General features: G+C 37.4%; 1 protein-coding gene across 1 annotated transcript; it reads right to left on the reverse strand.

Annotated features, from left to right (window-relative positions):
• Positions 1–1,221: 1,221 nt before the first annotated feature.
• On the reverse strand, positions 1,222–6,286 carry LOC117303513 (gamma-crystallin B-like). The gene is made up of 7 exons (XM_033787736.1): positions 6,197–6,286; positions 5,799–5,835; positions 5,238–5,359; positions 4,766–4,892; positions 4,236–4,378; positions 3,594–3,720; positions 1,222–2,797 (listed from the first exon to the last, which is right to left on the reverse strand). The coding sequence occupies exons 2-7, from the start codon at positions 5,808–5,810 to the stop codon at positions 2,285–2,287; spliced, it is 1,044 nt and encodes a 347-aa protein (XP_033643627.1). The 5' UTR covers positions 5,811–5,835; positions 6,197–6,286; the 3' UTR covers positions 1,222–2,284.
• Positions 6,287–15,244: the final 8,958 nt, after the last annotated feature.

Here is a 15,244-nt window from a genome sequence, read left to right on the forward strand (position 1 = left end):
TTTCATCAACAAGTTGAAGTACGACCGCGGAAAACACAAAACCACAATATATAGGTAAATTTACTTTTTTTTAATCTCACTGCTACACTTTTGGGTCAGAATTGACCTGGATTCCTATTCGCGTTGAGCCTGGCCCAATTCCGGATTAAGTTGACCCGGAAACTGGCTAAAATAAAATAGTGTGTGATTTTGCGTTATATTTGATTCTGTAAGTTTGAACCTTTTTTTGGTAATTTTGAAACAGTTTCCGGGTCAGACTGACAAAGAAAACATGCTTACAGAATATTATAGAAAAGGTACATCGGTGGCGCGTGCGTGACATTCTGTCCCCCGGATATTCCTGTTGGTTCTCCCCCCCCCCCATACAGCAAACTGTGTACACAATTCGTTCTGCTTGCGCCCACTTTTGAATCAACCTCCTTCAGCCCATATTTATTTCCAACGGTGGTGGGGGGGGGGGGGCACAGAGTCTCCGGGAGGACAAACTTCCCTATGACAGCGGCACTCTGCAAACTGAGTTATCTATGGCCCTGTGTTGGCGGTCTCCCTGTTAACAAAAAAATTGTATCTCGGTGTTGCAGTCAGAAACCAACAGCCTGTGAATTGCCGTATATATAGCCAGAGATCACAATCAATTTTACGTTACAACCTTGGAAGCGGCAGCAAGGGGATCACACTCTTTTATTGGGGGGGGGGGGGGGGGGGATTGACGGGACTTTGGAGGTTTCCCAAAAGCTACCAACTTCCTTATGAGTTAACAACTATTGGTCTTATATCCGTTTGTACGGGATGCTAACCTCCAAATCATTGTGTGCTTCACATCAGCATATTGCGTCGTTGATCAACACGTCCCGTGACGTTTACAAAATGGTACAATTAAAATTCCTTTTAGTGCACTCAAACAATAGATTTATTCAGCATTCTCTTTGAACTGTTTTGCAATATAAAACTTTACTACATTTTTGTCATTAACTGTTAATCATGTCCAATCATGACATGTTAAAGAATTAACACCAGGGCCCAATTTCATAAAGCCTGTAAGCACAACAATTTGCTTAGCGTGAAATTCTTCCTGATAAAAACAAGATTACAAACCAAATTTTAATTTGTTGCATATTGCTTGTTACTGGCATTCAGTTGTTGTTTGCTTACCCTGAAAATCACGTGCAAGTTTGGTTGGTAATCATGTTTTTAATAAGGAATAAGGACGAAATTTCATGCTTTTAGGATGTTTGTGCTTACAGGCTTTATGAAATTGGGCCCTGGTTTAGAAAGGTGCTCCAGAGTCATGCCGAACCAAATATGAAAAGCGACTCTATGTCGACCTAAATAAATGTTGGTTTTAGACATGCTGACAACAGAATCGGCTCATGACAAGATCGACGTCTGGATCCAAGACGCTCCAGAGTCGTTTCAAAGGACTGCAACAGTCGATCTTTTGACCTGAAGTGCATCCAGTCGCCCCAACTGTTTCTGACGTCGAATTTCATGAACTTAATTTGGTTCGGCACGACGCAAAAGCGTCTGTCTAAACTTGGTCAGAATTCTGCTCTACTCCTACCACCCCCTTTATCAAGGGTATACATGATGTTATTGTCTTTATTTACTGTCTTTATTTGATAGTCTTCAATGTTGTAAACAATTATGTTGCGTATTTGCGTAAAACAAAGAATTTTTACAAAAATGGTAAACTCTGGAGACGAAACTGTTCTCATTTTTATGAAATTGAAATTATACTTATTCATAAAAGTCGATAAAAGGATGGTTTGTTTACGTTTATCTGTAATTGTAAACGTGTCTCATTGATGTGACATATTCTTGCGGTCACTATTTTAACATTAATAATAATAACATAATAACTTTCGATTTATATAGCGCCTAATAACTAACACTTAATTCTCTAAGCGCTTTACATTCTAAAGCGTACCAGCAGCGATACAAGTTATGCAAGGGACTCAACTTCAGTCAATTTCCTGCCATTTTGTGAGCTATGGTCTGCAGCAAGTTTGGAGCTATAATGTGTGATGGCGCAAATTTAAAAGGAAAAACAAAAGTCGCCGAGGGCAAAGAGGGATCCGGACCGCTGGACCTACCCCCATGGATCCACGTCTTAAGCCCGGTTCATACTTCTTGCGAAATGCAAATGTGATGTTTGCAGCGAATTTTTCGCAGGAGTTGATCACAAGTCAACTGACGTGAGTTATTCGTTGCGAATTTATGATGTCAAAATTCCTATCGCATTCGCATTCGTAGGAAAAATTAACCGGGCTTTAGCCGTGAAGGTCTACAGTGGTGTCTCTGTGTAGTCTACTTTCAGATTGAAGCTTTGGGTTCCCTTGAATGTCCCGATCTCCTTCCAGGTTCGGTTCCCCTTCCTCAACATCGCAGTGAAAGGAACATCAATCTTCCCCTGCTGGATGTTCACCTGAACTCTCAGCATGGTTTGAGCTTTGACCGTAGCGGGCAGATTAAAGCTCCACTCATCAGACTGGGTGTTGGAACTACCCTTGTTTTCACCGACTGAGAAAGAGTTACTCACACTCATCTTGATTTCCCCATCGGCGATAAATGGCACGCCCGTTGAGAAAGTCGTCTCGACGCTGACAGCAGTTGTGTTCTGCCAGTGCCATTGGTAAGTCTTAGTTGTGGTGACTGAGCGCTTTGCTCCCCAAGATGCTTGTTGGTCCACACTGGAGTCATTACGCTGAGACAGGTTGACAAGAGAGTAAGGGGTTGCCGATATTAACCCAGCTGCAATGTCAAACTCCATGCTCAGTATCTCTGTCGGATGGTAAGGCTAAAGATGAGGTAAAAGAAAAGATGAAGTCATTTAGTTTAAAAGAAATGCATGACAGCATCATATTGTGAACTTATTGTCATTCGATGACTCAAGATCGAAGCTTTTTTCTTTAGTAGTGAGGAAAGGTCATTGACCTCCGGTAGGGTCACCTGATGGGCAGAGTCCTCAGACAATGTGAGGAGTAGTTCTTGATCTGAGAGTCACTGACTTGTGAGCCAACTTCTCAATCAGTTCGTTCTTAGAGGTGATGTTAACTTGACCTTGATTTGGGCTAACCTTGACTAGACCTTATGCATTGACGTCATCCAGCCGCCATCTTAGAGGAAAAACGGTGACGAAACAATCGAGACGCACAGATTTGTACGCGCGGCGCACAGTATTGGCCAATGAACAACCTCCTTTTGACCTCTAGGTGAGGGCGCCCTACTATCAAACTTTCGGGAATGTTCATAGCTGCAAACAAATCACTGCACTCATATTTATCAGTAAATGCATATGGTCGCGGCCGTTCATTGATTTACGTACTTCCAGAGCGCCCTCGGTTTGTGATTATCTAACCTTGTATATCAATAATCGCTTTCAATATTTTTAATCCCATCTTAAATATTATTTTTATAATAATTAATATAATTTCATACTTTATTGTTTCTGCAATCGATATGTTTACTGTTCTAAAATTTCAATCAGTGTTTTTGTATGTACTGTTTTTGTCTGTGTTGTTCAATGCCAGTTTTAATTTCACCAGTTTGGGGTAATAAAGTTGTTATCTTACGATTATGAGTGACTCACTTACTTCCTTAATCGGCCTCAATGATGATATTTGATCGTTGCCACCCCTCCAGCTCCCTGCACTTGGGTACGACCCTTCAGTTACGATGTTCTGCTTGCCTCTGTATCCACTATGTTCGTACAAAATCCAGCTGTAGAAACATGCCAAGTTTAGTAAAAAATTATTGGCACAGAATTAAAAATCGTAAAACACCAAATCATGCTGACCAGGTGTTGTGGGTATCAATGAGCCCTAACTGTATTATCTTATTTATTTATTTATTTATTTATTTATTTATTTATTTATTTATTTATTTTTTATTTTTTTGCTATCCATCCCACGTGTTTAGAGTTCAAGTTTGGTTATGGTTGGTGTCATTCCGTTTGAACTTATTCATTTAACCAGTTTTAAGTAGCATCACAATGCTGCGGGAAAAAACATGATAGTGATACCATTGTATACTCTGTATTTTCCCGAGTTCTGTGAAACAAATCACAGGCATACTACTCGGGTGGGATTTGAACCCACGACCGTTTTGCAATTCTAGAGCAAGTTTCATTAGACCACCGAGATTGCCCGGTAGCTAGAGGCAGTTCGAATCCAATGTTTTAGCAGCGGGTACGATTTAAGATAGTGATTATTTATCGAAAAGAGTTCTGAACTTACATTCCATTTTTGACTTTCAGTGAGGAAGCTTCATCGTTGAAGTGGTAGTAGCCCAAGTTATCAATCCCATAGGAGAAGTTGACAGCAGTGCCACCATAGTTGTCGTGTTGATAAAGGGTGATCTGAGGGGTCTCTCCAATATCCTTATTTCATTTTTAAAAATAAAAACGAAACAAAGAATGTTATTGTCCTTTTTCGGCCAACTGGGTCCATTTTAATAAAGCACGCATAACCACACAACATTGCTAAGCACAGAAGCACAGTCAAAATTACATTACGTTTACATTAATGTGACTGGTGCCCTGCTCTATTTTTGATAAGCAAAGAAATTTATCAAGCAACATTTTCTGCTTAACAGGTTTACGAAATTGGGTCCAGGCTAACAACCACTGACCTTTAAAACAGCGATAAGAAAATCAAATATTTATGGAAATGTGTAAAACATCGATAATGTTTTTTACATTTTTGCTGTTGTAACTAATCAAGTTTCGCCAATTACGTCAGAAGGAAATTTAAGAGAAATAACTTACAGGATTCAGTTTCTTAAACGAAGAGAGCTGATCGTTTGATCCTTGCCATTCTCCAGCGTTAGCATAGTCACCTTCTTCTAAGATGTACTGTCTACCTTGATGATTTGCGTGTTCATATCCAATCCACCTAGTGAAAATAATGACAAAGAAGCCCAATTATTGTAAAAAAAAAAACAAAAAAAAAAATATAAGAAAAAACTTCTTTTCAAACCAACGATATAGCATCACTTTTTAACATATTTCCCGAAAACTAGAGACTGTACGAGTAATTATATATTTCTTTCAAACACTGAGTCACCATCCCTTTTAATCTTAAAACTAGGAATACCTTACTCTTCTAAACATTTTATGTTTGTTTCGCCATGATTCAATATAATTGTGTATACTTGATGACACGATGATAAGTAAAATTCAAACCAAACTTATTTTTTAAAATGAAATTGTTTTTGGGAGCAGATTAAGTTTTACTTACACACTTCCAAGAACCTTAATTGATGATATCCTATCATTGAATCCAATGGAAGTAAGATCTGAAACGTCTCCAGTCACTTCTCGGGAAGCGCCTCCAAAGTTGTCGTCTTGGTAGATGATAATCTAAGACAATATGAACAAATTATCTCCTGTGAATGTATTTTTTGTAGTTGTGAATGATTTTACAAACGACCAGTTTTAAAAGACCTGATTTTGAAGCATATTTGAAACGTCTCCAGTCACTTCTCGGGAAGCGCCTCCAAAGTTGACGTCTTGGTAGATGATAATCTAAGACAATATGAACAAATTATCTCCTGTGAATGTATTTTTTATAGTTTTGAATGACTTTACAAAACGACCAGTTTTAAAAGACCTGATTTTGAAGCATACTTGTTTTCTTCCGTCAAATCACTTGTATCAAGAAGTTCAAAGATTCAAAATACAATTTGTGAAGTTCAAAAAAGTCCAGATCATAATCAAAAGTTATGATTTCTCAAGACTGTTTATTCCAAGTTTTAATCTTAATGAAAATTTACAAAACATCGGAATGACACCAACTTACCTTTCCTGTCATCTTGAAGACGTAAAGGTTTAATAGGCTGAAAGAAAAATAATAAAACGAAGGAAGTTTAGAGGGTATTTTTCAACGATCTGAAAGCGATTGTATTACTTAGATCAGATCAGAACCATCATATTGTAATCGCCATGTTCCACTTTTTTATTGCTTGTTTTATGTTTTATATTTAATATATTTTCTTTAGATAGTGATTTGGTCCACTTTAGGGCAATCCCTAGGCAAATGTTTGTTCTTTTCATTTTGGTATGTCTCTAATGTTTTCGTATTTTCTAAATACATTTCAAGTATTTTGTTGCCGTGTGTTTTTGATGTATTTCCAGAGTATAGGACAGTCGGTGAGTGTAAAAAAAAAAAGCAAAAACCAAAACGCTTTAAATACTTACGATGTGCGAGATGTAAAGAACAACGGCTGAAATGGAGACCAGCAGCAGGTTATCGCTGTCTTGGAGCAGAACAGGGTGTGAATGAAAAGAGTCAAGAGATGGAGTTTAAATAGAATCAGCTTGACTGGTTCCATTTTTCCTCAATACGTAAAAGGGGAAATGAAAGACGGGTACCAGTATATAAATACAAGGCCAATTCGAAAGGTGTTTCCTGAACATTGGGGTCAACAAACATGTAAGCCCTGATTACTGAGTTCAACGAAATGCAAGAATTTAAAGTGACTATTAGTAAATATGCACAATTTCAAATAAATAGACCGTCCAAATCTTGCACGTGATCAATGTTTTATTTTTGAAACTTTCAAGGTAAAACGTGTTATTAAAGGAACATTATAAACTGACAGAAAACAAGTACACGGACACCCCAGTATTACAGTAAACAATAATCACACAATTCAAATTTATTTTCATACACTTAAATTTGCCCGCTGATGCTTTTTATTTTATTGCAACAAATTAAAACAAAATTTGAAAGCTACCTGCATCCTCATTAAAGGCACTGGACACAAATTTATCCCCTTTGAAAGATGTATTCAAATCGCTTGAAATTCCATTTTAGTGCGATGTGATAAAGTTCATGTTCGTTTGCGTATACAAAGAAATCCGAAGCCATGGCAATGGTTTTGTTTTCGGTGTCCGTGCAATACGTGTACAAGCAACACTGGTTCCTGGTGTGGTTTTCTCTGGTGTTCCTGCACCTTGCACGTACACCTCTTGTTAGTTATTCGGCCTCCAGGTGATACCAGTATTTTTTGTCCCAGCTTTTGGAGACTTTCTTCTAATTCTGGAACTCTTCTCTGCAGCTAAACTTATAAGATTGAAACTGAACTGAACCTTGGAAGTTGACAAACACTTGAACCTTAACACGAACAATGTCGCGTGTGATGTTGTCATTAGATGTAGGATTCGTTTAAAGAAGCTTAGCCTACTATCAAACTTCAATCCTTTTTCGGCCAACTGGGTCCATTTTAATAAAGCACGCATAACCACACAACATTGCTAAGCACAGAAGCACAGTCAAAATTACATTACGTTTACATTAATGTGACTGGTGCCCTGCTCTATTTTTGATAAGCAAAGAAATTTATCAAGCAACATTTTCTGCTTAACAGGTTTACGAAATTGGGCCCCGGCTAACAACCACTGACCTTTAAAACAGCGATAAGAAAATCAAATATTTATGGAAATGTGTAAAACGGGAGAGCAATGGGAGAGCTGTTGACAGTATAAAACATTGTGAGAAACGGCTCCCTCTGAAGTAACGTAGTTTTGGAGAAAGAAGTAACTTTCCACTAAAATATTTGAATTTGGTTTCGAGAACTGGGAATAAAATTTTAAGGTCCCGAAATCAAGCATCTGAAAGCACACAACGTCGTGTGGCAAGGGACTTTCTCCGTCCATTATTATCTCGCAACTTCGACGTGAGTTCATATTTTCACAGGTTTGTTATTTTGTGCATTATGTTGAGATAAACCAAGTGGAAGACTGGTCTTTGACAATTACCAAAGGTGTCCAGTGCCTTTAAAGGTGTTTATATCACCTGATACATGTATATTGACCTATTTTATCACGAGGTAGTACAAGGTGGTTCGTTTGTGTAAAGATAACAGCTGAAATATACTTCCTTTTAGATCTGTGATATTTTAAATTTATTTCAAGTACCCGAACGATAGGCATTTAGACGTTGAACCCCATTTATGGTCCCTCTCGCGGAACATTGTGTATATTTAGAGGAAAAATACCCTGAACCTTTTCAAGGTACATTTTGAAGTTGTTTAGAGAACTGGGAGCTGCTTAAGCAGAAAATGTCGGTAAACGATTTTCTGCTAAGCAGAAATGATCAGTTTACCATTCACTGTACATCTGGCATGGTAGTTTGACTGGTAACCTTATTCTGAAATGCATAACTTTGGTGTGTGCTTAGCTTGCTACTTGTTGTGATTAGGAGTTCTATGAACTTGGGCAACGATGTTATTGTGTTACAAATTAAATATTAAGAGAACATGAAATAAATTAAGTTTTAACATAAATCATCTTATCAGGTGATTGTTTATGTTCAATTTATCGAGCTCCATCGGTAACGTTTTGATGTTATCTGTTAAGCACATCTTTCCGGACTTGTTGTTTGTAGCACAATGGTAGCCAACAGTCAAGGTGAGAGTTATATACCCTGTACCAAGGGTCTTTCGGGTTCAGGTTGTGGTTATACACTTTGCTCTGATGGGTTTTCACTTTCTGGAAAATGAAATTGAAAGTTTAAAATTTATCCTGCAATGAATAGTGAAAGTAAAAGCCGTATATTTGATAGCCCGGACTATTAATTACTATCACCTGCAACCTATACATCTCAAATTGGAAGATTGCTTGCAGTGTTGATCCAAATATGTAAACAAACAAAACAAGACCAAACGGGTTTGCTACATTATAGTAAACAAACACATGTATAGGCTAATGAGTTAGACCTAGCCTGTTAAGACGTGTAGCAACTTAACTGCATCAGAAAGTAATCACGTGTAATGCACTGATCTGAGAATGGTGCTCATAATATAAACAGCAAGAGGAAATGGGTTAGCACAAAAAGTATTTATCAGCTGTTCCTTTATTGACCTTTTCAGTTCAAAGGGGTTTCAACTTATAAAGACATAGGATTGATCTTCTGCAGGCTTCGAATTGATGATACCCAAGCCTACATCCGGATGAACTGTGAAAGGGGTAACCCTGTTTCAGCCCTAGGAGTAGGTGGCAACGGCCTCTGGACAAAAATAATTGTAGCCCACACCTTGATGTGGCCTTCAGGCCTTGTGTGTCTGGCGACTTGCATAAAAAGAAAAAGAAAAAAGAAAGAAAAACAAAAGTATAAATGCTGTCACTACATAACCATGTTACATTCAGACAGCCGATTCAACTCCACCGAGCGGACATTCCCACAAAAGGGGGACCAATTTCATAAAGCATGTCAGCACAAAAGCTTGCTAAGCACAGAAAACTATTCCTAACCAAAAATAGGTTACCAACCTAAATACCGTACATGTACCATTGGTGTGACTGGTATATGTCACTATAATTGAATAGCAAATGCTTAGCAAATATTGCTAAGCAGAATTTGCTGTTAAACAGCTCTATGAAATTGGGTCCAGGCTGTGTATAAATTCTGAAAACGGGTTGAATCTCAGACTTAACTGCAGTTCGTCAACCCCAGTGAGCCAGGCACCCCCCCCCCCAAGTTTCTGGCTAAGAACCTTAGCCCTAGCCCCATCTCTGGCCATAAACCACCTCAAGAGATCGAACAAATCACAAATGAATGGTTGTACAATAATATCACCCCTAAGTTGTGTTTTTTTGTATCCGATTCCCCAACAGCCCCCCCCCCCCCCCTCTTACCAAAATGTTTTCTTAGGCGCCAGGGTTCCATGCACCCCGATGCCAAGACCCATTCCCTCCCTAGCAATCCATTTGCAATCATAAAGTTATTTTAAGATTAAAAATTACCCCAATAAAATATTCAGTTTCAGTAATTTCAATGTTTTTAAAACTCTTTCTATTTACGTCAGGTTATCTTAACTCAACACAAAAGAAAAATTTAATTTTAATTGGCAAGAGGTGTCCACTAGAAGAAAAAATTGCACCCGCGGGCACCTCCTTAAAAATTAATCTATTTTGCTAAAATCTATGTTTGTTAAAATAAAATAAAAATATTTAAATACTAGTAAGCTTATATACCTAGACAAGTACAAATGGGCTGTTGCATTGGTCACAGTTTAGAATTGTAAGTGCTGTTTACACGAATATTTTGAAGCTAGTTCAAATCACACAACATAAAATAACATAAAAACACTTCTGACCAATGCGCTATACGCTTCTCATGCTCCAAGTTTCACGGACAACATTGACGCGACCGTAGAACACTAAAATCCTTCCGCGCACCGGTGACAGTAGTGCGCCTTTGCTGTGTTAACATTGGGAAACGAAAGACAAACACAATTAAGTTTTCCCTAATTGTTTTATTTTGGTCACTTTTCAAGAAATTAATGTTCACTTTTATTTAAAATGTACTTTTGCTTACATTTTTCAACAAGTAAAAGCCTCGCGAAGAAATATAATCAGGGGTAAACGGTCCAGCAATGCAATTTTGTTGTTTTTTCACTTGGTGTAATTAACACATGTAAAACGGATGTAATTACCATGCGACTCCTTCGTATTTTGCTGAACTAATTTACGGAAATATTTCACAATTTTGCAAAATTTGGTCTAGCTATGGATTCAAGTGAACGCCTTAAATGGTATAGACCAAATGGAAACTGTTTGAAGCTGGAACTGGACGAGTAAAAATGCTGAATTTTGGAAGTGAAAATGTTGCACCATCTCGCCCTTTCGCCCGTCATGCCCGTGTGCCGTCCGCCAATCGCGGCCGTGTAAATGCACGGGGGCTAGCGCTTCTTGGAGACGGCGAGACCGTACAGCTGCGAGCAAAGACTCTGGGTGTTGCTTGACGGCGAGTGTTGTGTTGGAACTTGAAACAAGAGAGACAGTTTTAATAACTCCTAGCAGAATGAGGAATATTGTCGCCCTGGTGTGTTTCGAGTTCAAGACAAGGTCAAGCCTGACCAGGAGGGGGTGAGTTAATGAGTCAAGACAAACAAAAAGGTTCTTTTTAGAACCACCATTCTGACCAGTATTTACTAGGGACTACAATACAACTCTCATGAATGTTAGAGATATTGTTTCAATGGTTTCTTACTGCAAATAAAGAGAACGACATGTTCAAGCTCTGTGTTGAAAACACCAGTTTATTATGTGAAAACACTTGCAAGTGCAAAGTGAAGGTTAGGGTATAATTTGTGTTTATATGAATGTGTACCCACAGAGTCACAAGCAAATACCTCTCAAACAGTAGTTTTTCTTCATGCTCAAGTTTCTGTGGGTAAAATGAACACATGAAGCAATTTGAACAAATACTTTGGACGATGCTTGTTTAGCAATAAGATTAAAATTAAAGCAATACGTACTGCAATTAAAGAAGAATGTTTTAACAGATAAACAATAAACATGAATGGTAAACAGTGACTTGTTTTAAAAGGGTATATTGTTAAAAGAAAAAAAACAGTGTTGTGAAAATTGTGTTGATCTTTTAATACCATTACTACAATATATGATATTGTGCACAAATTTGTGTAGCCACATGCTAAAGACATGTAAGAATAACTTTAGTCGTGTCATAATTTTTTTAATACATGCTCATTGTAGATAATTCAAACACAAATTGTAGCTATATATAGCCTGAATTGGAATGTGGCGTCCCTACTCAGCTATTGTTGAACTCGCACTGCACACACCTGTTCACTCACGAACTGAACAATGAGACGGAAAGCTTCCAGCAGACGCAACCGCTTCGCTCGGAACTGATGTCATTCATTGCATCTTCAAAAGAAATAGTAATACAATTTTCAAAGGAGATGAGAAAAAGAGGAAAACTACGCAACGCACCTAACAGGATTATAGGGTCTATTGAATTGCATAACTTTAAATGACTATAGGAGAAAGCTGACTTTTGAACATTTCGGTTTGTTTATGCGCAATGCGATGCTAAGGCAAAACTCAACACCAACATTACTGACCTAAACAATCCACCAAACGACACAAGTGCACTAGAATTTAATACTACAAAAAATGTCACTGTAGGGGGAGTTTTACGAACTGACAAATTTAGTCTTTTTGAAAATTAAAATAATATTAGGAAGGAACAAGTTGGGTGCTTAGCCCAATTAGTATTTACTTTTAAACTCAAGTTCCAAGAGAGTGAATGATCGAAATAATGGATGAACAAAGCCTCCTGGAGAGGGAATGAATGTTTGATAAAAGAGTGGATAGGCCTAAGGAGTGGTAACACCATGTATGTATCTTCTTGCCAGTTAGAGTTGTTCTTAGAGAACTGTCTTGCTTTATTCAAAATAGAAAATAAAAAAACAAAATAGAAATTACTTAAGAAGTATAGTTATTAAGTAACTATTTTGTAGGCTAACAGTTTTTAGTCTATTCACTAATAGTAATACCATTTCTCTTTCACACCAGTATAATTTTTTACATTTCAAAGTCTTGCTTTGAAGCTCTTTCCTTTTCTTTTGATGTCCTTACTCATGTCCATGACCGCCTTTTGTGGATTCATAAAAACCACTTCATCTGTCTTGGTTCGGAGATCATGAATGCACAGTATTCTCTTGCTGTGGTTTCTGTCATGTCTCATTTACACTCGCCAAAGGTAATCATTCTTCTGTGTGAATCAGGTATATTCACCTGTTTGCAATCAGGATGTGAGGTAATTAAGTGTTTGTGTACAGAGCAGTTGAATTGTATTTTTCAATAGATGAAGTATTGGTTGCAGACTGTATGTGGTCTTCCATTGTCTTGAGGCAAAGCTATTTTTCTCTTCAGGTGTGAGAATTATCTATCTTTCAACGACATTTTTCTTGACTTGATTCTTCCTTTGAAATTTCTTAATGTGGGTATTTGACACCATCTACCATCTCTTGTTTGAAGAAACTTTGGTGGTCTGCCAGTGATGTCTTGAAGTCATGAAGACTCGGCTGACATTTCCTCATTCTTAGCCCTTTGTCTTAATCAAGTAACATAACGCTCATCTTGTGTTGTTTTTTACATTGAAATTTCTTCATGTAGTATTTGCCACAAAGTCTCTTGTTTTAAGAGAATGATACCACCCATGTCAGGGCCCCCCCCCCCCATATATCTTATAAATTCCACATTCAAGGGATTTAGATATAATTATAAAAAGGTGAGTAAACACTTGAATCTAGTTAAAATAAAAAGTAATTTTCTACCTTTCAAGGTATACTATCCTGCTTATATAGTTTGTTGCCTCTGTGGGGTTATATTTTTAGGAAATTGTGGTATAAGTTTTACAAGTAAAAAAACCAATTGTTTATGATTGTAAATCAGAGCAATCTATTCAATTGTTTTTATTACTCTGTGACACTTCAAAACAGCTTTTTAGGGTTTTCTTTTCAACTGGGAAATTCTTACCCACAGTCCCCCTCCAAAGACTTCTTCTTATTTCCTAATCTCAGAGAATCTCTCTTTCTATGACCCTCAATCACTTCTTCTGAGACATACTCCACATCCCAGACAATAATTGTTTTGACAAAAACAATTCTTTTTGACAAAAGGTAAGTGTCTGGTATTGATAACTTCGTATGTCTTTAGTGGTTAATATTTTTGTAAGTAGTTAGTAAGGTACAATCGTAAGCATAAGATAAGTTAGTACAGTCTTATTTATTCACTTATTGTTTTTCTTGAACATTCCAGTCTCATCCTACATGTTAACTGTTGTATTTATGTGAGACAGTTTCTTTGGGATTTCTTCACTCCTTGGTATTCCTTACTTCTTATTCAATTTCTCTTCTCTGTCTCTGGAATTGAACCTATTTTTCTTCAGGCACTTTCATGATAATCTTTTTTTGTCAGAACTAAACAGCACAAGGTAAGATTCTGTACATTCATGGCTACCATAAGTGTCAGATTTACAACTTCTTATGTCTTAGGTAATATCTTTGTAATATCTTAGGTGTGTTCTGTGTATAAGTTCAGTGGTTAATATTTGTGTAAGTAGAAGTAGAAGTAGAAGTAGAAGTATATAATCAGTAAACATGGTAAATGAGTAAGTGTAGACTATGGTGCAAATTATTTGTGTTTTTTTTTTAAATATCCCCCGGACACTGTCCAACTGTCCCCTCCTTTCCGACATCCCATATGTATATTGTCCGTAACCTATTGATGTGCAAAAGTCACGAGACAGTTTCTTTGGGATGTCATCTCATCTTGAAAGTCCTTTCTTTTGAATTATCTTTAACAAATCTCTTCTCTATCTGTGGACCCTGGATGTCTTTGTCTAAGATGCAGTCCCGCATGACTTGTTGTCAGGGATAACTAATTTGAGGTAAGTTTCTGTGTACATGTATGGGTATTCATGAGTGTTTCCCACTCTGGTAGATATATTGTATATCAAACATTAAAGTTAAATTATTGTTAATATTTTGTAAGTAGTTAACCTACAGGTAATTCAATAAGCGTGATAATAGAAGTATATTCTATGGTGAAAATTATATGTTTATTTGTGGGTTTTTCTTCCATGTCTTTTGTCCCTAACGGTCGATGTGAGAAACAACGCATGACAATTTCTTTGTACTGTCATCTCACTATATCCTCAGCTAAAAATCCACCATCTATTTTCATAATTCCTGTTTGATGTCAACAAAGGGTTCTGCCCTCTTTGACTCCTACCATCCCTGACCTAGTCCCCATTGGTATAGAAATAAGTACCTGTCTCACAAAGGTAAGTGTGTGCACCTGTCAGTTGCCATTAGCAACGGTAACAATGACAGTGTTATTCACTCTGGTGATACTGTTAGGGTACATTGTGTAAAGGTCATAAATGTAATAGTTGTGTATGTATGTATGTACGTAAAACGTTAGTAATTAGAAGAACTATGTACAGTCTCAAGATTACATTTGTTTATCTACCTCTAATTTCTCTGGTCATCTTTCAACCCTAGGTATCAGTGACCTTCCTTTCACCTCATAAGAAGTTTCCTTTGGGTTGTCATAAAGCTACCCCCCCCCCCCCCTCTGCTTGTAAAAACCATCTTGATGGATGAGAATTAAGAAAGAAAATAGATGGTGCACAATCTATTTTCATCCTCAATTCAGATTCCTTTTTATCTCCCTCTTTCTTCCATTCATTTCCGAATATTTGGCCTTGTCATGAATAAGGTGAGTGTGTTCGAAATATTTGAATAAAGGATACCGTATACATTGGATGATAGGCTTTAGAAAAGACAACGGAGGATAAAGTAAACAGTGTTAAACATGCTCGTGTCAACGAAGAGAAAAATGGTTGGATAAAATAATAATGTTTTGTACGTGAGCCAGGGAGATACATGGAAACGGCATTGACAAAGGACGTGATAAACTCTATCA

Source organism: Asterias rubens, chromosome 19 (assembly GCF_902459465.1).
Source record: "Asterias rubens chromosome 19, eAstRub1.3, whole genome shotgun sequence".
Lineage (NCBI taxonomy): Eukaryota > Metazoa > Echinodermata > Asteroidea > Forcipulatida > Asteriidae > Asterias > Asterias rubens.